This window comes from Lissotriton vulgaris, chromosome 12 (assembly GCF_964263255.1).
Source record: "Lissotriton vulgaris chromosome 12, aLisVul1.2, whole genome shotgun sequence".
NCBI lineage: Eukaryota > Metazoa > Chordata > Amphibia > Caudata > Salamandridae > Lissotriton > Lissotriton vulgaris.
In genome coordinates, this window is record NC_141700.1 from 36,526,385 (window position 1) to 36,552,777 (window position 26,393).

At 43.3% G+C, this 26,393-nt stretch overlaps 1 protein-coding gene across 7 annotated transcripts in view; it reads right to left on the bottom strand.

Annotated features, from left to right (window-relative positions):
* Positions 1 to 26,393, bottom strand: part of CHERP (calcium homeostasis endoplasmic reticulum protein) — a 138,802-nt gene that overhangs the window by 110,912 nt on the left and 1,497 nt on the right. For all 7 annotated transcript variants that reach the window (XM_086946929.1, XM_086946930.1, XM_086946928.1 and 4 more), the window contains exons 2-3: positions 14,628 to 14,801; positions 12,918 to 13,099 (exon numbers count right to left, since the gene is read on the bottom strand). In XM_086946929.1, the coding sequence (XP_086803055.1) occupies positions 12,918 to 13,099; positions 14,628 to 14,801 (356 nt within the window). The remainder of the gene's footprint in view (positions 1 to 12,917; positions 13,100 to 14,627; positions 14,802 to 26,393) is intronic.

The window sequence follows — 26,393 nt, forward strand, 5'->3', positions numbered from 1 at the left end:
CATGCGCATTGAGCTTAAAAGCGCGTGCACATCAGTTCCCTCAGCCGCACTCCAGGCCCCCGCTCCGCCCCCTCCCCTGCCCGCCGTGTCGCATTTCTCCTCCCCCTCCCCTTATCTGCCTTCCCTCCGTCTGTTCCCTCTCCCCGCTCCGCCCCCTCCCCTGCCCGCCGTGTCGCATTTCTCCTCCCCCCTCCCCTTATCTGCCTTCCCTCCGTCTGTTCCCTCTCCCCGCTCCGCCCCCTCCCCTGCCCACTCTCCCTTTCTATTCTCCTTTCCCACTCCACTCTGGACTCCTTCCTTTTGTGCTGTTTGACATATTTCTTCTCTCATCCAACTCTTCTTCTGGCTCCCCTCCTTCCCACTGTAGTTTGCAACAAATCCATCCTCCTTAAACCGTGTACACCATTTGCCTTTCACCCCTCCATTCCCTCTCCTGTCGCTCCCTTTAAATTCCCCCCTCCTTCCTTTTACTACCACTTTCCCTCTTTGTCACAAAAAAACCCTTTTATTCACTCGCTTTTCGTCTCTTTCTCCCCTCCTCTCCTCCTATTCTTTTCCCTTCCCTGTCTTTTCTCCCCCTTTTGTCTTTCGAATCCCACTCTCTCTCCCTCCCCTCACCCCCTCTCATTCCCCAACCCATTTCAGAGCTCAGTTCCGGAAGTGCCTCTGCGCAGGCGTGAGCTGCTGGGTAATTGCGCGTTTTGTAGCATTCCCAAAATGCATCTTTGACAGCTTGTCCAATGCTTCAATCTCTCCCCCAAACCTAGTGGGGCAAGTGCTTCGCTGCGCGCCGCAGCGGCGCTCCAGCGCGCCGGTAATGTTTCCAACCCACTGATATATCATAAGCGCCATGTGCTGTTTTGTGGCTGAATTTTTTTTTAAAAAGGGGAGCGGATATTAAACATCATACGGTATGTTAATGTCAAGTACGCCTGGATAAACATTGAAGACTTTGCTCTGACTCCAGCGTGTGGGCTACGAGCTAATTAAGGGAGAAGCAGGTGTGGGAAAAAACTAATTTAGGCAATTGTTTGTAATTAATAATGTTTACTTGTAGTGCCCTTATTATAGGGCCTAGCAGGGCCCCTTGTGGCTTGGCGAGGCGTTTACTTCAGCGTTTTAAAATATTAATTGGTGGAAGGGGCATTTTGGGAAGATATCAGTTTCCATAGCGAGTGAAATTTGTGCAACCTCAGTAGAAATGCTGAGTCCTTAGGGCGAGGGAGATGCCCATTGGCTCACTTACCCACTAACTTTGACATGTAAAACCTTCCTGTCAGTCCAAAGATGAATGGAACTCCAGTAGGACGCTGTCACAAGAGCATGCGTAAATGCTAGGCCGCTCAAGAGAAGAGCACACAATACCGGGAAAGGCATGTTTACAAAAGGTGTTAGTTCAATGTATTTTTCAGTCATAGGTTCCCAACCAAGTTGTACCTTTTCCAACCATCCCTGTATTTTTTCTGGATGTCCACTTCTAGAATGTTAACGGCGGTGCACTGTTCCGTTTGTTGATTGGACTCTGCTGAGATAACACAGCCCCCTCCCCTGCCCGCCGTGTCGCATTTCTCCTCCCCCCTCCCCTTCTCTCTCTTCTCTGACATGCAGTGTGCGGCCCTAACTGAAGTAGTGTAAACCCCGGCGCACAATAGCCAACACCCTCACTCACCCTCAACCCCTCACCCTCACTCACCCTCAACCCCTCACCCTCACTCACCCTCAATCCCTCACCCTCACCCACCCTCACTCACCCTCACTCACCCTCAACCCCTCACTCACCCTCAACCCCTCACCCTCACTCACCCTCAACCCCTCACCCTCAACCCCTCACTCACACTCACCCTAACTCACCCTCAACCCCTCAGCCTCACCCTCACTCTCACTCACCCTCAACCCCTCAGCCTCACCCTCACTCACCCTCACTCACCCTCACTCACCCTCACCCTCACTCACCCTCACTCAACCCTCACCCTCACTCACCCTCACTCACCCTCAACCCCTCACCCTCACTCACCCTCAACCCCTCACCCTCACCCACCCTCAACCCCTCACCCTCACTCACCCTCAACCCCTCACCCTCGACCCCTCCCCCTCAACCCCTCACCCTCACTCACCCTCAACCCCTCACCCACCCTCAACCCCTCACCCACCCTCAACCCCTCACCCTCAACCTCACTCACCCTCACAACACATATTGTGTTACAATAGGTGTCACATTTGCGAAAGATAAAAATATTGGCATTGTAAATAACAAAGCTATTAATTCGCTATTTTCAAAACAAGCACATAAATAAAAAATGTGTCCTTTACAATACCAATAGCTCAAACTTTCCTAATGCGAGACCTATTGCATTGCTGTGCTTCTCTCCCCTGCTGCACTCTCCTGCTCTCTAGAGATGTGGCCTAACGACCAGAGCTGCCATCTAAGTCACGTAAATACAAAACATGTTGCATTCCAAATGCTATAGGTGTCACATTCGCGAAAGTTATAACTATTGGCATTGTAAATGACAAAGCCATCAATTTAGCAATTTTAAAAACCAACAAATAAATAAAATATGTCATTTACAAGACCAATAACTCCAACTCTTCTAATGCGAGACCTATTGCATTTCCAATGCTTGTTTACATATTTGACACTTAATTGTAACAATTATAAGAAAAGCAAAAAGTCTTTCTATAGATTCCCCAAGGGTTTTCAGAAAAATCAGGGAAATGACCCGGGACCTGGTCGGTCGACGCGTTTCGAGCCCTGTGACTGGCAGGGTTCTCCTCAGGACCAAACAATAACTACAAAGAAAAGGAAAACAATCATAACTCTAGGGTTCTGAGAGATCAACACCTTGTTCGCAACCTAACCACCATCAGCCTACCTCTAGTGTTGGGTCATGGCTCCAACCGCTATAACAGGCAATTGTATTCCAAATGCAAGAAGTGGGTTGGGGAAGTGCTGGAACAAAGTGGGAAAACAAACGATAAGTGCACTTGGCGGGTTTCAAGGCGTGGAAGCTGATAGGGATCGAATACTGAGGCGATGTCTGGAAAGGGGATTCCCCCACTCATTCAAGTACCTCCAAAAAGAATGTGACTTCCACAAGTCCCAGCGTTACTTTTATCTGACTTTTGCATGTCATATGAGTGTATATACACTTGACCCCATCGCGGAGAAACCCACGTCCACGATCTATCGCAAGGTAATAAACAATACACCTGACCCTTTAATCACTCCCAGAGCAGCTGGACCATTGACCTTGGTAGCCTGGACGATGAGGACTGGAGGGATGCGGTACAGAGTCCTAGAGAGATCGCAAACTGCTCCAGATTCAGACAGGTGCAGTTAAAAATCCTACACAGTACCCACTATCCCCGCACACACCTATACAAATGGGGCGGAATCCAGTCAGCGCTATGCGTGAGGGGTGTCAGCAGGAGGGGACCTTCTTTCATATGTTGTGGGAGTGCCCTGAGATCATTCCCTTCTGGGTGAATGGTACTGAAATCATGTCCAGTGTTGTGGCGCAGGCAGTTCCGATGGATCCGAAGTGGCTCTTATTGATGTTCAAGGGTGACACTGCATGGTCTAGGTATGTGGAAATATGGTTGGTCCGGACTGCGGGGTGGCAAAACGCAACATTGCTAGGTCCTGGGGGACACATTTACCCCCGCAATTGGATGACTGGAAGCGAGACCTTGACTGGTGACAAAGGGCGGAAGAAACTGTATACAAAAGTAGGGGGTGTGCTAACCAAATGGAAGAAAGTGTTGGCGCTCTGGCGGAAGTACAGAGTGCCGTAACACTCATGGAGGGGGAGGGGGATGATGGAAATTGCTAATTGTCATAGTTGTTCCCTTATGATTATCTTCCTGCTGTTTTCTGCATTACCTCCAAATGTAGGGTACCACTTCTGGAACCGTGGGTTTCAGCTGCCGCTGAGGAGAAAAAGAAGCTGACTCAGTCACTGACTCGGTCACTGGATCTGTGTCCGGCAGACACCACAGAGGGCACCTCAGCATCTCGCAATGCAACCCTGGTCTCACAGACTACGACCTCGCCACCTCGCCACTGCTTGCACCATGACCTGTGGGCAAAGCATTCTGCACCGCCTCGTTTCACCGCTCAGGCCTGCACTCAACGACACAGTTGCTGCTCTTCAACTGGCTCTGTTGACTGCACCGCATTGAGCACAGTCCCGCAGCCCGGGTCTCACCGACGCCGCTGGACAACCGTCACCGAGCCACTGCCTGCCCTGCAACCAGAGGACAGCACAAATGTGCATCGCAACCGCTGCATCAGACACAACGAAAAAGGTACGGTTTACGAGTCTGCCGACCCTACCGCTGACCCGCTCCGACACAGTCAGCAGGAACTGGTAGCAACGGACAGAGCTACAGACTTCAAGGAACTATATTTTTAAAGTATTCTTGCAAAGTGCAAATTTTTAAGTACCGTATGTTGAATTTGTTGTTTTGGTCTTGTTTTGGATAAATAAAAATATTGGATAGTTTTCTAAACTGGTGTGGTGTCCTTTTGTACTATTTTCACTGTATTATTGTTGATTATGTGCAAATGCTTTACACACTACCTCCGAGATAAGCCGGACTGCTCGTGACAAGCTACCAAGGGGGCGAGCAGGGCTTATTTTAGGAGTTTAACTCCCTTACCCTGACGAGGGAGAAGGGTCCTTACTTGAACAATGGTGCAAACCATTGCAACTAGTGACCCCCATTTTCAACAACTCCCATATGGGAAATCCAAAGAGACCAGGATTTATATATAGAAATGATCTTGATGTAGCCATGTATGTATATATTCAAACGGCTTCATGGGGAAATGAAAGTTCCAAATATTATGATTAGGCCCCCAGTTTTATGGTAGTTTTTTAAATTTACATTTTAGTCTATATCCATATGTTTTTTTTGCTCATTTGTTTCTACATTTATCCATTTTTATTTTGTTTACCCTATAAATGAAACTGCAATTGGTATTTTTCAAAATGTATTTAACTGATAAATGGATGCTCACATTTTAATGTCCAAAAGGTTTCAGAAGAATGCAGTGAAATAGCGTTATCTGAAAAACACTTGTATTGTAGAATAGCATGAGTAACTGCAGATCTGCACTCAATCATGCTTAATTTAGACATCTATTGTCTTTTTTAACCCCCCTGCCTCTCAATCTGTACACCTACTGAACTGGCACGCATTAATTAAAAATATTTACAAATAAATACAGACAGGAAAACAAATAGTTTTCTGCCTGTATTTGTCGGTAAAAATCAGTAAAAACAGAAAACCGGGAGCCCTAATTATGATTAAAGAAATACATATGACATATTCAAGGAGTGGGGAGAACCACGATTTGATAATGTGTTCCTAATTGTTTTAAAGAATTGGTGTTGAATGATACTTCCTAATGGGTCTTACTACCTGCATGATTATGATTTGAATATGCAATACAACACTATGCGCACTGATGTGGAAGTGGCTGTTAAGGATGCATCGACATTATGTTTGAGTAACGGCAGGTCCAACAACAGATTTATAAATGGAGGTGCCGAAGGTGGTGTTGCCTTTCCTGCACAGGTATAGCTGAGTCGTGAGAATTTGTGTCTTCTCTGTGCACAGGTTCTGCATGAAGCAGAAGTGTAATGACTTCCAGAATGGGAATATACAAAGTGATTAGGGACTTCTGAAATGCAGTGTATTGCAAGAAAAAGGGTAAAATCTTTTTGCATTTACTCTAGATGGGCACCGCCACGGCAACCTGAAGCTCCAGCTAGAAACAAAGATGAGCTCTCTTCCAATACAGACGGTATAAAACCAGTGGAAGTCGCATAAGAATAATGAGAACACTGTATGCGTTTAATTTGTAGGATCTACTTTCAATGAAAACAAGGAGTCTGTGGTAAAATGGAGGAATGCTGGAGAACTAAGAAAGCCAGTGTACAGAGCTTTCTTTTTGGTATATATACTGCAAGAGAAAAGGGTTTGTTTCGCCAATTTTTAGAAACTACATATGAAGTGCCTTAAAAATATTGAAGATCAGTTTTGATTAACTCTAAGCACATTAAAATAGAATAAAATAAGTAAAATAATGCCATTGAACTAGCTAGAACAAATTGAAAATTAGGAAATTTATTTATTATTTATTTTGCGATTTGTAAAGCGCCTGGTGACCCGTAGGCATCCCCGCGCTATAAATCTGTGGAGACCAAGAGAGGGGGGAGAGGGGAAAAACTATTTGGGTAACAGGAAGGTTTTAAGTTTTTTTCGAAAGAGGGCGTGACAGGGTTCCAGACGCAGGCTGCGTGGAAGTGAGTTCCATCCTGCGGAGGCTTTGACCGAGAAGCGTCGACCACCTGTGCGAGCCTCCCTGAACTTTGTCACAGTGGCCAGATGTTCGCCGTCAGAGCGAAGGAGTCTGGGGGCTTTGTAGGGGATGACCATGTCTTTCAGAGCGTCTGGACCAACACCGTTGATGAGTTTATGGGTGGTGCACAGGGCCTTAAACTCTACTCTCTGGCGGACAGGAAGCCAGTGCAGGGCCTTAAGAGCAGGCTTGGCTGAGGCTCTGGGTGGAAGGTTCATAATGAGCCTAGCCGCCGCATTTTGGGTGCGTTGGAGTTTAGCCAAGGTGAATTCAGGTGCCCCGAGGTAGATGGCGTTGCTGTAGTCGAGCCGGGCTAAGATGAGCCCCTGAACCAGTAGTTTCCTGGATGGGGGGGGGGGGGGGGGGGGGGGGGGGAGGAGAGGGAGGATCTTGCGAATGGATCGCAAGAGGCCAAAGCATGTTCCAGCTGTTTTAGCTGCCCGAGTCTTCATGGTGAGGTCAGGCTCCAGCCATACTCCTAATGTTTTGATTTCTTTTTTTGGTGTAGGGATTTCACCAAAGGCGTCCGGCCAAACTGATGATGGGATGGAAGTCCACTTGTTGCCCAGGAGCATGATTTCGGTTTTTGCACCATTCAGCTTCAGGGAGGATTCGCACATCCAGGTGTGAATATCCTGGAGACAGTTCAGCAGGCTGTCTGGGTGGTTTTCCAGGTGGGACAGAGAGACGAGTTGAGTGTCGTCTGCATAATTTACTATTTTTATCCCGTAAGGGGTCACAACGTCTTCAAGGGGGGCCATGTAAACATTAAACAGGGTGGGGCTAAGCGATGACCCTATGATTAGTCTGACTGCTGGAATTTGATCTCAGATTGTGAAAAAACTGTAAGCAGTACAACTTAAAGGCTATGTACACATTTCTCAGGTAATTAACATGCAACAATCAAAATTATGAAACGGAGTGGAACGTTATGAAGATTTAAGAACACGAGATGAATCCGTGATTAATTTTGTTATTCACAGGTAATTAAGATATAAAAGAAATCAAAGAAGTTTAATCCTTAACTGACTTGAGTTTTAGTGCTATAGGTGATTATGCATTATATTTTTGCAGATATATCGGAGATTAAACACTGAGAAGAGCCTACAGCCACATTAAACTGTGATATCCCAACGAAGGCTATAATTAAAGAAACCGAAACTATGTCCATGGTCCATAACCAGCGAAAAGTTGGCTATAAGAAGATAAATCAACTGACCCCATGAGCTCTGGAGGTTTCTCTGTTTAAAGCAAGTTTTATTAGTGTATGAATGATAGAATGCCTGTTTTTATTAAAAAATGTTTTACTGAGATTCATTTTCTAATGAGATTAGAGAATAAAATATTTTTTTATCATAAAGCATAAGTTATCAATGTTTTTTATATAATAAATACAAAAAAATAATGATAACTAATAACAGAATATCTAATTGAATCAGGGTGCAAGATTCAAAATAAAAAAAAATCATTTTAGACAATCAAGTCCATTAAAGTGCCATTAAAAAGATTCAAAGAAGAATCATTACACAATCTTAGCCATATTATGTTAAAAATTAATTAACGAAAACTAGCTTCTCAATCGTACAGGTTCAATCAATTCATGTAGAAAAGATTTTTTAGAGCGCATTTGGATAATGCTGTTTAAAATATCCATTTTATAACAGCACACGTTTTAGTTACATAAACAGATAGTTTTCACTCTTGGTAATAAAATTGCAGTGCCTCTTGAGGTAAACATACCATGATAGTCAATGCGCTTTTTAATTGCAGCCACATAATTTAAGCACATCATTAATAAACAGAGAATAAAAATCTTTAGGAAGTTAAACAAATAAGCGAATTATTTCTATTTTCTTCGCGTGTTTTTGTGTTAACAGTGCAGTTGACCTGTGGTCTGAATAAAACAAGATATCAACAACAGACTTCATAGCTGCACAATTTGTAACGGACTCTAAATTCTCTCTCTGGGACGCTGCAGCCTTTAGAATGATGGTTGTTTCCTTAATGATTTGTCTGCTATGTCGATTTTTTTTTATAACGTTTGGAAATAGCCTGCGGCTGGGCAATATTCAAAAGATAATTAACAGATGCTGGAAGTGTCTGTGACTCCTCTTTAAATCAGATGCCGGAGAAATCTCTGCGATCCTCAAAGAGAGTAGAACAGATGCAGAGCAGGTGTGATAAAGATTCCTGAAACAGGCCACATAGTCGGCATGTTTTAGTGTCTGGCTGACATGCCCATGGGGGTAGTACATCTAATGATGAAAAGTAGCCCATCCGGAGTTGGAAGGATTTTACTTTACAATATGTTAAAACCGGTTCCATGGTGTAATTAAAACAGCATGTTTTCTTTTGGAAAAGCATAGTGATTTGATGCAAAGATTTCATTTTTACCTTTCTGTTCAAGGCAGCTTTGATCTGTGGAGGCGGTCGATCTGCTGCACCTATTCACTCCAGTGCGTCAGAAAGACCATAGGCTGAAACGTTTGATTGAAATGAGCTATTGGTGAACAAAACTTCCAGCCAAATGAGATTTTCAGCAATCGTGGCTCTGCTACACATGCTGAATGCATGTACTTTAGAATACATACCTTTTGAGTAATTAGTTGGTCACTTAATGCAAATTCCATCCTAATCTGGGCTGGAGATGCTTTAGGCTGTAATTTGAATAGTGATCTAAATACTGTACTCTGAGCTGTTCAGGAAGGCATCCAATTTCCCTGGGAAAGCCTCTGTCCCATATGCCAGCTTTGGAATTAGTTTAGCAGTGACTATTTTCAGCATCGATTCAAAGGAGTACTTTTTCTTTGCCTTTAAAATTTGCTTGAAAGGCAAATTTAATTAAGTGAATTTAGGTGTAGCAAGTGACCTCCCTTGTCATCTAGCCAGCATTCCATATTTATTCAAGATAGTCAGACGATGGTTGTTAAGGTGCCAATGGCCTAGTTTTATATTTTTCCGACCAAAAATCATGATGTTTTCTTCGTAATGGGCTGTCATACCGTTTGCACAGCAGTGATTATATAAAACATCTAACAGTCTTTGAAGCCCCATCTGAGTTTGGCTTAAAACAACAACATTGTCTGCATAAAAGAGGGAGGGGATATGAGGATTTGCTAATTTTGGTGCATGACTGATTGCTCAGTTGAATGAAGGTACCAGGTCACTCATATACAAATTAAAAAGAGACGGTGCAAATACGCACCCCTGCTTGACACCTTGTTCAACACTTATTTTATCAGAAATTGCGGTGTGAGATCCTAGTTTTACTCTGGCCTGCGTATTACAATATAGCAGCAGAATGCCTCGTAGTAGTGGTTCCAGGATTTGCAAGGCTATAACTTTGGACCACAGTAATTGACTATTAACATGGTCGAAAGCCTTGCTATCTATCTATACTAATATAATAAAGAGAGAGCCCAAACCTTTGAGGCGGGTAATTTCAGGAACCACAGCACCAATCACAACACCCAATACAGCGTTGGCAAGGGCAGTTGCAGCAGAAGGACATAGGCTATGCAGACGCCCACCATATACATTTAAAAGGTAAAAGAACCGTGGCAGCAAAGTAGTCCCTTGTGGGCGTGTCTGCGTTGTGCTGTGGGTGTGTGCTGGGGGCGTAACAAACGCTGGGGGCGTGTGGTACATTCCGCCCTTCAGGCCATGTCTCATATTGTGTGCTGTGGGCGTGTGCTGGGGGTGTGTATTGGGTGCGTGGGCGTGTGCGGGGCGCGGAATTACGGAGAAAAAAAGCGAGCGTTGTGCCCAGTATTTCATTGTTTTTTCTTTCCAGGTTCTGTACATTCCAATTCGGGTGTGCTTGCCCCGCGCTCCCAGTGACGTGCACCTGCTTTACTGTATGAAAGTCAGGCATGGCGCTATTCCCAAGGGCCGGAAGGAGCGCAAACAGGGGCCATTGTGCAGGAAATGTAATCTCGCCTTAACTTCCGGTGACTGGAGATTTTCATTTCTGCTGCGCACAGGCCTCGCCCCACGCACATCCGGACACAAGGCCCGCCTCCACGGAAATAGCAAGAAAGGGACTATCCCTCCCCCGGGAATATGTGATGATATTCCGCAAACCAACATCCTGCATACCATCACTCCGCAATTTTTATAACGAGGGACTTTTACTCTGCAAAGACATCATTTCTAAAACTTTTACAACGCATATGACTTTATCACACATGCCATTATAACGCAAATGCATGTGTGGTAAAGTCATATACATTGTAAAAGTACATTATTAAAACATCAAATATATGTTTGTATATATATATATGTGTGTATATATATATATATATATATATATATATATATATATATATATACACACACATATACACACACACACACACACTTTTTTTATTTAATTAAAACATTTATTCTTTTAAATTTCATTATTTATATTATTTTTATTTATTATTTTATTACCCTTTACACCCTAAAAACGAATCCCACCCTGCTCCCTTTAAAATACACCTGCACCCCATAATCATAACCCACCCTTACTTCTTAAAATACCCCAACACCCTTAAACACTAACCCATCTTAACCCTATAAATGTACCCTGTACCCCAAAACCCAAACCTACCCCTGAACCCTAAAAATACCCCTGCACCCCAAAACCCAAACCTACCCCTGAACCCTAAAAATACCCCTGTACCCCTAAACCCAAACCTAGCCCTGAACCCTAAAAATAACCCTGTGCCCCAAAACCCAAACCTACCCCTGAACCCTAAAATACCCCTCTACCCCAAAACCCAAACCTAGCCCGAACCCTAAAAATACCCCTGTACCCCAAAACCCAAACCTAGCCCCGAACCCTAAAAATACCCCTGTACCCCAAAACCCAAACCTAGCCCCGAACCCTTAAAATACCCCTACCCCTGAACCCTAAAAATACCCATATACCCCAAAACCCAAACCTAGCCCTGAACCCTAAAAATACCCTTGTACCCCAAAACCCATACCTATCCCTAAAACTACCCCTGTACCCCATAACCCAAAACTATATCTGAACCCTTAAAATACCCAAACACCCCAAAACATACCTCAGTACCCCAAAACATATACCTATATACCCATACTTACCTTATCCAAACATAAAAAAAAATGCTTTTACCATTCATGCATTTATAACGAATTTTGTTGTAAATGTATGCGTGGTAAAAGCATATAAAATGTAATGCCATGCGTTATAATAGCATTGCAGAGTCATGGTACTTTCGTAATGAAAGTATGCGGAGTGATGGTATGCGGAAAGAAAGTTGAGGAATAATGGGTGTTTACCCTCCCCCGGTAAGTACATTGGTGGCACGGCGGCCCACATCTCCAGCAACATACTCATATTTTTTCACCACCCATTTGAAAAATGCACAGGTCTCTCTCATTGATGGCCAGCACCGACACAAACTTTTAGACACACCTCCCGACACAAGTTCTAGAATTGCGAACTTTAGAGCTGGGGAGCTACGTTCGAATCTCGGCATCAGCTCAACATCCTGTGATTCCAGGCAAATCGCTTTGTCTCCCAGTGCCTACCACAAATGAATGTGTTCTTCTGTAATGTAAATTGTGCTCATGCCATGTTGTCGAGTTCGCGCTATATAATATTGCAAGAAAAATAAAGTAGGAAAACTCTAGTTCACACACTACTGCACGCGCATTCTTAAGTGCATCAGCAGTGCACTGTGAATCGGAGCGTTTCACAGGCCTGTCACAGATAAGAAATGCTATCAAAACGAAATCCTACAAAAACAATATACTACTGGCCGGCAGCAATTCATACCCGGACAACGTCGGGACGGGCTGCTAGTAGTCTATAAAACAATAAAAACATTCCTTCTGGATTTGTTTTGCTGCGAGCATCCCTAGGGCCGCTTGGTTGTCAATGGTACCAGTTTGCTGTGGTGACATTGTTTCCATTTATCATAGTTGGTCCTGATCCCAAATTCAAACAATTTATTATTATCCAGAAACATTTTGAGTTTTTGTTACGAAATACCAGGAAGAGTTCAGTCTGGAGTTATTCCTCATATTTCTGTTTAGCTTGCCAGATTTGTTTTTGGTACTGGCTGCGCATAGTTTCGACTTCGATAAGCAAGAGATATCAGGTTGGTATCTTTTTTCTGATATAAATACAAGTACACTTAAGACAGCACTTTTGGAAAATAGTGCCAGAAGGGGGAATGCCACAGAGATAAGAAAACCATATTTGTAGCTCCTAGCACATTCCATCATTAGCCCCGCAGTAGGTTCACTAGGAGTGCCTTGCACAATCTGTTCTACTGAAACCACATGACAATTAAAATATTTAAAAATAAATGCTTTGTTGCTTATTCCAAGATCTGGGCAATCAGACAAACCAAAGTACAATGGAGGAAGGAAGCGCAGAAAGTGAAAATGCAAACACCAAAATACGCAGCTAATAGTGACAGAGTCCACCCACCCCCCCCCCCCCCCCCCCTCCCCTATGAGGGAACAACAGCATCATACTCAAAAGAACTTCAGAGACTTAGGAATACTGGTGTGCTAAAAAGCCTACCTGTTTCGCTGCCTGGAGTTGCTGTTCCTGTTGCTGCAGGGTCCACTGGCTTTGTTGGATGAGCTCTTCTATGGAGCCGTTGCCCGCGTTAGGAAGAATAGCCATCGGTGGAGGAATGGCTGGCGGTGGTACAGATGTGATCAGGACGCTGGTTTCCACTTCAGGGTTCTGCTTACATACCACTTGTGTAAACACAACAAAAGAAGACATGCAATCAGTATGCATTAAAAAAACACTAAAATGATGGCAAAATGCTTCAATTGTCAGTATATCCGTATATCCTTGAGAGTTTGTATATGCGTATGCATACCCAACAAGAGATATTTAGGAAGGGCTTCAGCATAACAAATAAGAACTGTGTAGGGAATTTAGAAACAACATATTTAATACAAAGACAATTTTTTTCATATTTTCACATTGCAGCATAAAGTAAAGTGACTAAGTTCTAAATTGTGATATTGGGGAATATATTTTTGTTAAGTGTTTCACTAAAAATGAGAATGTTTTTGCCTCCAAGTAAAGCCCAAATCATATCGTCTGGTCACAGAATAGGAAATCAAATCATTTACCACAAACTGCATTTTTAATCAGTGCGCCCAGATAGCTTTTCTTTGCGCTCTGGTCAAGCTTGCATGCAACTATCATGAACTATCACTGGCATATTGGATTTGCCTATTAAAAGCCAATACCAATTTTCTTTGCATTTAAATGTGGAATGTCTTATATTTGCAAGTTTTGGGTGTCAAGCGTTGCTCTGTGCATACTGCAGTAGCAGACTTGCTCATGTGAAAGATTCATATAAAAAAAAAACTGAATAAACTACTTTCAGCATCCCACCATGACAACTCAGTGAAAATCCTGCATGAACACCTTAGATCATCTCAAGAAAGGAAGGATGTTTGTTTTATTACCCTGTGAGAAAATTCTTCACTCAGAGAACCTGTTTTTCCACGCTCGTGAGAAAATACGCCTAAAGGTTTGTGTAGTTTAGCAGACACCTGACACACTAGCAGCGCGTGTCGCCCGAAATTTCCCTATAATAACATCCTAGTGACAGGATCTAGTCCTTCAGGCAAGAGGTGATCTACAGCTTGAATTTATATCTAACTGTTTGAAAAAGGACTAAGTTGGTAGCAGGCAGATGCTGGTTGAAGCAATCTTTAAGACAAAATAGCCCCTTCCCGACACATTCAGAAAATTGTAAACAAGTGACCCTAGAAGAAAAGGTTGCTTCTATAATATGTTGCAGGTAAGCCACTTCAAAAGCATCAGGCATCAAGAAAGTTAATCCACACCAGAGATTCAAGGTATTTCTTCAAGCACCATTCATAAGAAGAGTGTCAGGGGATGCCTGCATTATGCAGTCAGTGCTTTACAGATGCAAACTGTTAGCCAGACCAACTACCCTGTGGAATTAGAAGAAACAGACTTTAGAATCGATCACTACTGGCAGAAACCAACTGCAACTTCACTGTTCTTTTGGATCGGACTCAATAAAAAGGTGTGAATGTAAGACTCCAATTCCTTGCTTCTACTTAATCTGTTGAAATTATTTATGGCACATTGAACATTTCATCCAGTTTTACCAACTGAAATGGCTAATAAAGAATAAGAAATCTGATTAATTATCAACTGTTCCGAAGGAGCCATGCAAATCATATTTAAAGAAAGCAAAGAGATATAAACACTGAACTCAGAAGGGATACTCACACTGTTGTTGCTCCCACGTCAGCCGGTACTTGTAGTAAGAGTAAAAATCTCCACCAAAGAGAAAGGAAAACTTGGGGTTGTCCTTTTGTTTCCCCATCGTCATCTTCTCAAACTCTGGTCCATTGCGGGCTACAAACTGGGCCAGTTTATCAATGACATTGCGCAACTCCTGATCTGTAACAAAGGAAAATAAAGAAATCCATCAAATGGGAGATACCAATCACAGACTCCAAGCCTAATGGATTCTGAGAAGAAGTGGTCATTGCTGTGTTATGCTGGCTGTCTGTACACCCGAATTATGCATCAATTCCCCTATTATTGGTGGTACTAGTTACAGCGTTGAAGCTCGAATACTTCACTAGATGATAATCTTGATCTGCAAATTCCTTGCTTTCCCTGTTGGCACATGCCAGCCTCATAATGTAAAGGCTCAGAAACTTGCATTTTGCTCCATTGTAGCTATTGGGGTAATTTCTGCTGTTAGAATAGCGTAGTTACTTCCCCAGAGGTACCTATCTCGATCATCAAGGTCCCCAAGTCTAGAAAACCCACTGAATGTTTATCTTCAAACAGCTTCAGTAAAATTAATTTGTGAAATATGCTTACTCGCAAGGTTTGTGATAGTGATGTAAACTGCTGTCCTAACAGGGTACAGATCATTAAACTTCCTAATTCTAGAGAAGAATAACAACAGAACACCTGACCTATTTATAGTGCTAAGACAGAAAACTGTGAAAGCGGTTTCATAAAAACAGTGCTTTCAAATTCACTATCCCTGAAGCCACATTTACCCACGCTGTAAAATTTTTTTACTCCTGCCCTTGTCAGGGGTACATTTTTCACCTCTTCCAGTATGGGAAGATATTACAAAGGAGTTGGTGAATACAGGCGAACATGCTGGTTTGTGGATACTCACAGATTCACAAAGTATTGCAATCCTGGAACTACTGCTTTCCATTTATTTCCAACGGCTATATGTAATTTTGAGGAAGGTGGCAAAATCAGAAGCAGGCTAGAATCCAAACCATGATAAGACCCCTACCACAATCAGAGGCTATTATCAAAGATTGAAATAATAAGGATGCTGTTAAACTTTGTCATCATACTGCATGTCCCCAAAAGAGATGATTAAAAACGATTAGTGAATTGTTTTAAGGACAAGTAGAGTGCTGAAGCATCCTGTCCCTAGGACAAGTAGATATTTTATCAAATTCCATTTCCCTGTGCATGCTTCTTTGTTCACTTCCTTTTCGCATATCGTGAGGAATCTGACCTCAACCTGCAGAATATTGCACTCATTAAAATGCATCTTGCTGCAGCAGACAATTGATGTTATGCAGCAGTATGTAGAATAGGATGCGTTGCTGTTACCGTTGATTTTGCGCTACATTGCCAGATCAATTTGTTAAAAAAATAATCTGAAAAAAAGTAAGATTTTTCTTTCTTCTTATTCCACAAGGAAAACCAATGAAGTACACAGTAAAACACGGCATAGTTAATATATAAACAATTAATGTAAAACAGAGTGCCCAATTAAAAGTGCACAGTTAATATATTAACAGTGAAAATAGAATCACAAGTCTCAATATCCACACCCTATGGCTAAACATATCATGTGCTCCTATGCTCAATTTCCTATCTAAACTTGTAAACAAAAACCTATCTAATGGACCACCATGTTAGTGGTAATGAAGACCCAGCACTACCCTCAAATATAACTGAATCCAGGGCAGGTCGAATGGACTGTGAAAAGACATACAGGTTAAAATGTAATACAAGCAGACATCCACAACTAATACACAACGCTTAGAATTACATATCAATGAAAATATGATAAGCACCATCAGCTAAAGTCATGGCACAAAAATCAGACAAATGCTTCCTAATGTTTAAAGCAGCGGAAACAAAATGTACAAAATCAATAGCACTATTAACTCATTGGGAACAGATTGAAGAAAGAGCAAGGCCTGTCTACACTGCCTAAAATTTATAACAGGTGGTCTTATAAATCTCGCTCAAATAGGGTGGTAAAAAGCACCAAAAAAAACAAAGTGCATCACAAGGACAGACCCTTCTTTCTCTGTTCCACTGGCATCTCAATTGGTAAGCCACCATCAACTGGGTTAAATTACGATGAAACCTTGTTAAAAAGTACCTATGGTGGTCAGATAAACAGTCGCTCGGATACGGCTGCATGTCACAAACTGAGGAAATAGGTAAACATGAGGTTATCGAGCTCTTCCAGATATCGAGTCGATCCTTCGCTGCCGCGCCACCCCACATATTCTGGCCTATAATTCTACTTTTGAGCAATCAAAGTTGAACCACTCCTCACTGGGGATAAAGGGAATATTCAAAGGTTAATGCACCTCCCTGGTATAACTCACCCAGGTTATCTCAAGTGAGTGGTCAAAGGAGAGGCAATCGAATAAGACATCCCTATTCTGTGCTTGTTCAAGCTTCGTCCATGTCCAGTGCCTCAGCAGAAAAGGAGCTGCCTTTATAATATCATGAATAAAAGGCAGGCCTAATTTGCTATGGGACATCGAAGCAGGCGTGGATTGAGGATCCGAAATCATGTACCTCAAATTAAGGTTCTCCATAGTTTGCATTTTTTCCACCCTTAAACTAATACTTGCCCCATAAGTAGCAACTGACACAGCTTTTGCACTATACTAAGTGCACATTCCTTTGAAGGGGTGTGCGACAATCCTGGAAGCAAACCTGGAGACCACCCAAAAATTGCCAAGCAACATGCTGTGATATGATTGTGACCTGCGAAATCCAGCTACACTCATAATCAAACAAAACACCCAGGTAGCTACAATTTGGGACAAAAGGGATACCGCCATTGTAAAAACGAAAGGTTGGCTTTTTGGAATGATTTTCCCCAATAATCATAACAAACTTTTTCTGAATATTTGCTATGAGTCTAGATTTCCCATAAATTAAGTGGAAGTTTTAGGAGACACTGCAATGTATATTGTGTACAGACCAAACGAAGAGCATCATATGCATACATCAGTACAGAAATTAATATCTTGCCAATCTTGGTTATGTCCAGATGTGGGTTGAGCAAGCGCTCCTTCGGACCGTTTATTCACAGAGAGAGAAAAGAAGCCAAAACAAATCCTTGTCTAAACCCGCACCGGACAGCAAAGCTTTTGCCACATTCGCCACCTGGGCAATAACGGAACCTAGCAAAAGCGTTCAAATAGATATTGGACACTATATGAATAGTGCCATGGAAGCTAATATTGGCCAGAGTTTACTATGGTTGACACAATAAAACACACTGCTAAATTCCATAAAGCCTAGGTAGAGAGCTCCGGTTGACCCTGGTATAATTTTACTATTATCAGTTTGATATTAAGGCACTGCTCAAAAGAGCCAATAGCCTTGCATAAGTTGTTTTGTAGATCAGGGAGGATTGAATTACCTACAGCCCCTGTTTCGAGTCTTTATAAAAGCACCCTGCCTAATATTTTAACAGAAGAGTAAAGGAAGGCAATTGGCCGCAAGCACACAGGTCTGGCCTTATCGCCCTACTTGAATACAGGCACTATAGCGAAGACACTTTTCCGTGGCATAATGGGAGATCTGTCCAAAATTTCATGGGGCAATAGACTGAAAAAAAATGTCATTGATTATAATAGGAATTTGGTGCCGACCTTAGATTGTTTGGGAAAAATGAGCGAAGTTTTCCAGTTCTTCATTTGTTGCGGTCCAGATAACAGAGATGCTTGCTCTCTAAAGAAAACCTTCCTGTGCTCGCCCGCTTCCATGAGCTGATGCCCAGGGCCTAGGAAGCCAGAAACCCCTGATGGGGTTTGAGTCCAATAACATCAAACTGCACCCTGCAGCAGCTTTGTGACCTGATGCACTGCCAAGAAGGTCTGTAGCTCCCTTATTAGCAGGTCACCTCAAACAGTCTCTCTCCATGGCTACCTGCTACCATTCACAAAACAGTGCCCCCCGGCAATGGCAGATACCCTCACTGTGCCACTACTTCAGAAGCCCGAGAAGGGCATGCTCTGGGCCACAGTACTGCCACAGACTCCACATCACTGTTCAGCATGTCTGATGGAACATTACATTTCTGATGTGTGGTTCCAACTAGGAGTGTCTTACTTGAGCAAATCTTTTCACTATAAAAAAAAAGTCTGAATGATGGACTGCCACGCTAATTTGGAATAGAGCACATCCATTCAGCAAAAATCCTCTCACGAGCGAGGAAAACTTGTCTTGACATACCAAACTCTCCTCCTAAGATCACCCAGGAATCTGGATCCAAATAGTACTAACAACATTTCATTAGGTGGAACAGTCTGAAATCTTTTTTGAAGAAGTGCCATAATGGCCCAGTGCAGTGTCGCCGCTGACCGGTTATTATATTATTCTTGGACATGTATTACGATACACATGGTCCCTAGCGATCGGACATATGTTGATACCATTACCACGCATTTTTTACAACGCAGGACCCATTACCACGGATACCTTTACAACGCATTACACTACAACGCAGGTACTATTACAACGCATACCATTACAACGTAAGTATAGGTAAGTATATAAGATTTTAAAATAATGTAATTAATAATAATTAAAATATATGAAATTAATTAATAATTATTTTATTATTAAATATTTTAATTAATATAAATTTTTATTTATTTTTTAAATATATATATATAAAAAATACCCCTGTACCCCAAAACCCAAACCCAACACTGAAACCTAAAAATACCCCTGTACCCCAAAACCCAAACCCAACCCTAAAACCTAAAAATACCCCTGTACCCCAAAACCCAAACCCAACACTGAAACCTAAAAATACCCCTGTACCCCAAAACCCAAACCCTAAAACCTAAAAATACCCCTGTCCCCCAAAACCCAAACCCAACCCTAAAACCTAAAAATACCCCTGTACCCCAAAACCCACACCCAACCCTGAAACCTAAAAATACCCCTGTACCCCAAAACCCAACCCTGAAACCTAATACCCCTGTACCCCAAAACCCAAACCCAACCCTAAAACCTAAAAATACCCCTGTACCCCAAAACCCAAACCAAACCTTGAAACCTAAAAATACCCCTGTACCCCAAAACCCAACCCTGAAACCTAATACCCCTGTACCCCAAAACCCAAACCCAACCCTGAAATCTAAAAATACCCCTGTACCCCAAAACCCAAACCTGAAACCTAAAAATACCCCTGTACCCCAAAACCCAAACCCACCCCTGAAACCTAAAAATACCCATGTACCCCAAAACCCAAACCCAATACCCCTAATAAATGTTATTTAAAAAAGATAAACTTACCTATAAACTTACGTTGTAATGGTATGCGTTGTAATAGTACCTGCGTTGTAGAGTAATGCGTTGTAAAGGTATCCGTGGTAATGGATCCTGCGTGGTAATAGATGCGTGGTAACAGTACTTCGTGCTAGAAGTTGCGTGCTAACAGTTACATACCCTAGCGATCCTATGGTTCTACTGTTTTCTTATATACTATTTGAGAAATCACTACAAGAAACTAGGAAAGATTTTGATTGGATAGCAGGTGAGGTGGCTTACAGATTCTATTGCCTCACATGTAATCTTTCTCCAACATTAGGAAGGGTGATTGTATTGTGAAGAAATACCAATTCAAAAGAGGATACAAAAATAATCAGTCTTTAAGTCAACATTAAAATAATCCATTTACAGAATTAATAGATTCACCCAGGACTGCTAGAGAAACGAGCCCGAGGTTGAGTTTACGGCACCAGATGTGGTCTAAAGGCGACAGTAGATGAACTCATGGTTTCATATGCAGATTAGGTTAAAGACATTTTAATCCACAGGGTTTACAAAAAAGGTAGCTGCTACACTCTTCTAGATCAAAATTTAGCACAATTACAATAGACAATCAAATCTCACCCACTTTAACCAGTCCAATAATAAATAAAGGTTCAAATAATTCTCAGGTACGAGCTAAGTCAGACACTCAGACTGCGAGTTATGGTCATAAACATGCGCAGACTTATCTCCAGGAGGCACTGAGCCCTGCCACACCATTATGGAGTGTTTAAGAGACTGCTGAAGGACCATGTAATAGTCAAATCAAGGCCCGATCAAAGGAACCAATTTAAATACGTTCTTAATTGGGAAAGCTCAGGATGGCACTCCAACAGCAATATAAAACGGGCGTATAAAATGCCTAACCAATAAAGAGATATTGTATTTATGTGGCTAAAATTTGTTCACAAGAAAAATTGTAAAAGGTCTGTTTAAACCATTCGTAGCCGTTACTGTATTCAGTACAAGTATGTTTCCCCCAGGGCCATTTTGGGTAACCAATATGGAGCAGCTGGCTCACACAAACACTCATCATAGCTTCACAGTAAGGATTTGTTTAAATTAGCCCTGGTTTTATTTTTCCAATTTGATCCATATAGGAATATATCTCTGTCGCAAACATTCATTCAGAATACCCAAAGGCAGCTTAACTATAAAAAATGCCTTTTCCACATGACACTGGCATTTACGTACTTGTAAGCACCTGGACCACAAAAGCTTTACATAGACAACAATAAGTTAGCTTGAAAAAGCAACATAACAGGCACACGTTTTGAACCATCGAATGATCATAATGCACTCTATGCAAGAAATGTCAAACACTGTAGTAGAAGCTTGGGTGAAGTCTGTCAATAGCTTTGTTGGAGCTATTCGGCACAAAAGTACACACAATTATTAATACAGCATTTCTGAATTAATTATTCAAGCTTACAAATGAAAATTCATAATTGAAAATGTTGTATCCAGTATTTTTGGAATAGTCAAAAAAAGTATACAATTTATGGAAGCAAAACAAGTGATTTGTGACTAATCTTTGTAGTACTTAAGACCATCTTTGGAACTTCTAAGGCCTTTAGAGTAAAAAATCAGGAGCAGAAACCGTCGTGGTGCTGAATCATATAGTGAGCAGAATAACAAAGTGCATAATGGTTTTAGAAGGAATGTTGTCACAAGGGTATTTTGGAAGTTTGGAAAAGCCACAATAAAGTGCACAGTACCTAAACAAAGACCAGCAAGATAACATCTCTGCTGGGATGAGCAAATCCAAGTAAGATACAATTCCAATCCTAAAGTAGCAGTTAAGGCGCTATACTATACAAATGTCTTCATAAGACTGTGCAATTTTCCTATGTAATTCCTAAAATCAAAATATAGACTATGAAGATTAGCTTTTGAACTGGCATTAACAAATTCTGGGACACATTAGTCGGTAATAGTATGCTTCACAAAAAGAAGCCATAGAATCCTATTCATATTTTCCAGTGCAACTTTTACAGATCCTAGCGGTGGCAGGCTACTCACGCGCTCCCACGCTACTTGACCCCTGATTTTATTCATTTTATAATCGCTCAGCTCGCTGACTGATAGCGGTGCTGTGTATTTGGCATATTTTAAAACCTGAATTGATTATAGCGCTGCGCGCTCGCGTGTGCATTTATGCAGGCTAATTTGAACACCTCTTCATGCTGATTGCGAGCATGGTGCCTTCATTAATATTCCGCAGTTGAGGAACCTACCTCCATCTTCTCGCTCTCGACCCCGGTCCGCCCCGGCTGTGTGCCGTTTGAGCGGAGGGTCAGCCCACGAGCGACACTTCCTGCCTGGTCCTGCTCCACTTCCGCCCTGCCTCTCCACCGTGCAGGTCAGCGGTCTAGTGGCTCACGGCAACCAGCTATATATGGCAACCTGGAGCAAGCGCAGCGGACGAGCGCAGCGGGAGCGCCGACTTCGCGCCGAAGTCGCGCATAAGTCAAGCCCGTCTGCGCCCGTCCGCGGCCGGCCGGGGCTAGGGGCACGCCACTCTGCCCAATGTATCACCTATTCCCTAGCAGACCTTTCTAGTCTACAGGGCCCTTGGCTTCTACCCGCCTCCGTTAGTTCCCGCATATCCTCACTTGGCTTGTCCCCGTCACATGCTTCCTCTCCCCCCTACCATACCCCTATCAATCCTCCGATGGTCACTACCAATCGGGCACCCACCAAAAGTCTTAAAGCTTTTAATCTTAATACCCGGTCCGCAGTAGCACACTCGCATGAGCTATCAGTGCTGCTGGACCTTCATGCCCCAGACTTGTTGTTTCTCACAGAAACTTGGTTCCGTGATGATTCCCTCCCCGCCCTCTTAGCCACCTTGCCTGCTTCACATTACGCCCTGCGCTCGGACCGTCTTAACGGCAGGGCTGGGGGAGGAGTAGCGTTTATTGCCCGAGCAGATCTTCCCTTTCAAATTCTCCCTCTGCCTGATATTGCTACGACCGAGTACCTGGCTATTCGGACCACTTCTATTTCTCCTCCTCTTACTTGTTTACTTATTTACCGTCCCCCCCAATCACCCTCATTGTTCCTTCCGTCCTTTCTGGAAGTATTAGCTACAATTGCTATTAACAACTCTTCCATCCTGCTCTTGGGCGATTTTAACTTTTGGCCGTCAGATCCTGCTGAGTGTACCTTCTCTAAGGAATTTTCTGAAACCCTCTGTTCCTTTAATTTTACACCTCACATCCACTCCCCCACCCATGCTAAAGGACATGTACTTGACCAGATCTGGTCCTTGAACTGCCCTGTAAATTCTGTTTCTATTTTACCCTGCTCCTGGTCGGACCATCACTCGATTTCTTTTACCCTTTCTATATACCCCCCGGCCAAACCCTCACTCCCTAAAAACGTGTGGGTCCGAGCCTGGGGACGAGTAGACCTAGACAACCTCTCTGACTCACTTATGACCTCCTACCCCTCACTACACGGGTTATCTGCCCTCTCCCAATCCGCTTCCATCAACCAGTGGCTCACTTCTGGGTGTGACTCTATTGCCCCACTCAAGCGGGTCACATCTAAGCGGGAGAAGGATGCCAACCTGTGGTTTAACGAGGATCTCAAAACGGCCAAACTAGCGGTACGCAGAGCTGAGCGTGCCTGGAGGAGAAATTACTGTCCCCTATTAAGACTGGAGTTTATCAACATCCTAGCCCAGTATAAGCAGGCCATCTTAGGGGCTAAAACAGCTTATTTCTCCTCCAAAATCCTCGCCGCAGAGAACCAATCGAAAGTAATCTTTTCGATTGTGAACAACTTGGCATTCTCTGACAGAACCACATTGAAACCCACCCCCTCACCTGAACTCTGTCATTCCCTCAATAATTTTTTCATTCAGAAAATTTCTATTATCAAGGCCAACATCCCTCCTCCTTCTCCTACGTTTGTGGACCCTCGGTGTCCCCCCCCTAAGGGTCATCTTGACGCTTTTCCTCCGTTGACTAAGGAATGTCTTATGTCAATAATTCCCTTGGTCAAATCTGGTTCCCCTCTTGATCCCTGTCCCTCCCATATCCTCCGTCACATTTTTTCTTCATGTTCTGATCCCCCTCTTCACCTCCTTAACAGTTCACTCTCCCAGGGTGTGGTGCCCACTCCTCTGAAAACTGCTATCATCGTTCCCATCCTCAAGAAACCTGGTGCGGACCCCTCGGTCCCAGCCAACTACCGCCCCATCTCCCTTTTGCCATTCTTAGCAAAGGTGCTCGAGCGCCACGTTACTCGCACCCTGAGCACCTTTGTGGAGACGCATGGGGTCTTAGCCCCCCGCCAGGCTGGTTTCCGCCCCGCACACTCTACGGAGTCCGTGGTACTCTCGGTCCTTGACAACCTCAGGGAGGGAATGGATACCAATAAGACCCAGGCCTTGGTACTGCTCGATCTCTCAGCCGCCTTTGACACGGTTGATCATACCATCTTACTCTCCCGTGTCAGGGCGGCGGGGATCGGAGGTACCGCACTGGTCTGGTTATCCTCCTTCCCGAGGGACCGCACCCAGGCTGTTCGCCTGGGTGATTTTACCGCGGATTTCCGGAAAGTTCAGTGCGGGGTCCCCCAGGGCTCTTCTCTTTCTCCCCTCTTATTCAATCTTTACATTGCCCCGCTCATCTTTTCTCTTCAGCAGATGGAGGTCGCAGTATATAACTATGCTGACGACCTCCAACTTGTTTTCGATCTTTCTTCTTCTCTGTCTTCTATCTCTAATTTCCAATCTACTATGACCCACATTCGCGACTGGATGAACTACAACCATCTAAAACTTAACCCAGATAAGACCGAACTGGTGTTTCATCCAGCCCTTGGTCCCCCTTGTTCTGGCCCTCTTCTCTCGGTTCCCCATCTGTCCCCTCTTCCTCAGTAAAAACCTTAGGTATTAAGCTCAACTCCCAACTCACTCTTCACTCCCAGGTCAGTTCTGTGGTGTCCTCTTCCTTTCTCTCACTGCGTACAATACGCAAGGTGTCCCGTTTTTTTTCTTTTCAAGCCCTTAAATTGATCACCTTGGCGATGGTCATCTCCCGCCTGGATTACAGCAACGCCCTATATGCTAGTATACCTGCATATAGTCTTAGGCGGTTGCAACAGATCCAAAACCAGGCGGCCCGCCTGGTGTTCAAATTACCTAAATTTCACCATGTCACCCCCCTCCTTAAATCTTTACACTGGCTCCCCGTTCGCGAGCGTGTCCAGTTCAAGCTGGCTTCCATCACTTTTCAAGCGAGACTGGGCACGGCTCCTGCTTTCATCTCTTCTGAGATTACTCCCTACGTCCCCACCAGAGACCTCCGTTCATCCACCCAGGCCCTTCTTACGGTCCCACGTTTCCGGAGGAAGAAATGGGGCGGTTCGAAATTTGCGACCCTTGCCCCACTCCTCTGGAATTCCCTCCCCCTTGAGCTTAGGACCCTGACTCTCTACCACCAGTTCAGAAAGCAACTTAAGACCCTTTTGTTTTCTAAAGCTTTTAATTAAACTAGTCCCCCCACAATCTGAATTATATATTCTACATGGGCTAGCCCACCCTGTTTCTGTTTGTTGTAGCGCCATGAAGCCGCTGGCGAACGTGCGCTTTATAAGTAATTTTAAATTCAAAATTCAATACAATCCTTCAGAGGTTGGGTAGAAAGCATCAGAGGCAGTTTTTGATGCTTTTCTGCGGCATTGATAATCGCTTCCAAAGAAGAGTACTTGGGCGTGAAGGGTATGCAAGGCTGTCCTACGGATGTTAGAAATGGGAAGGGGGTATACAAACCTTTATCAAGTGCAAGTTTAAAGAAAAAGTGTCCACCCAGAAACAGAAAAGAGTAGCAAGGAAGTAGTTAGGAGGCAGTTTTACGGCTCTTCTGCCAATAGCTAAAGAATAACGGGGCTATAAAGTGGGGAAGGCAGGTAGTATCAGATAGATTTGTGCTGAAATTGAAGAAAAGACAGCACTTCACTTTTGCAAATAACTCAGGGGTCACAGGTTAACATGGTAGGTATAAAGTAGCATGGAGGGTTAAATATAGGACGCACTTGGGTAAAAGGAAGGGGCTCCGTTTCCACATAATTAGAAATTGCACGGATATTTACAGCACAAGATCACCGAAATACAGTTTTCCAAGGGAACAAATCAATTTTGTGAGACTTGAAAGAAGATTAAAGTGTCAATAGCAAGAGATTAATTTTAAGGTCCCCTATGCATGCAAAGTAACATTAAAAAAAAGATTAAAATACTGTGCCCAAGAAAGGTTTTTAGGGAAAAGGCTATATAAAAAATAAAAAAAACACCTTGGGCGGTGCCTTTTGAATTAATCCAGTTGGTCTGTCTGATGCAGAAACTATTGTCAACATTATGCCAATTGTATCAAATGCCTCACAGAGGTCCAAGCAGTTGAGGATAATGGATCG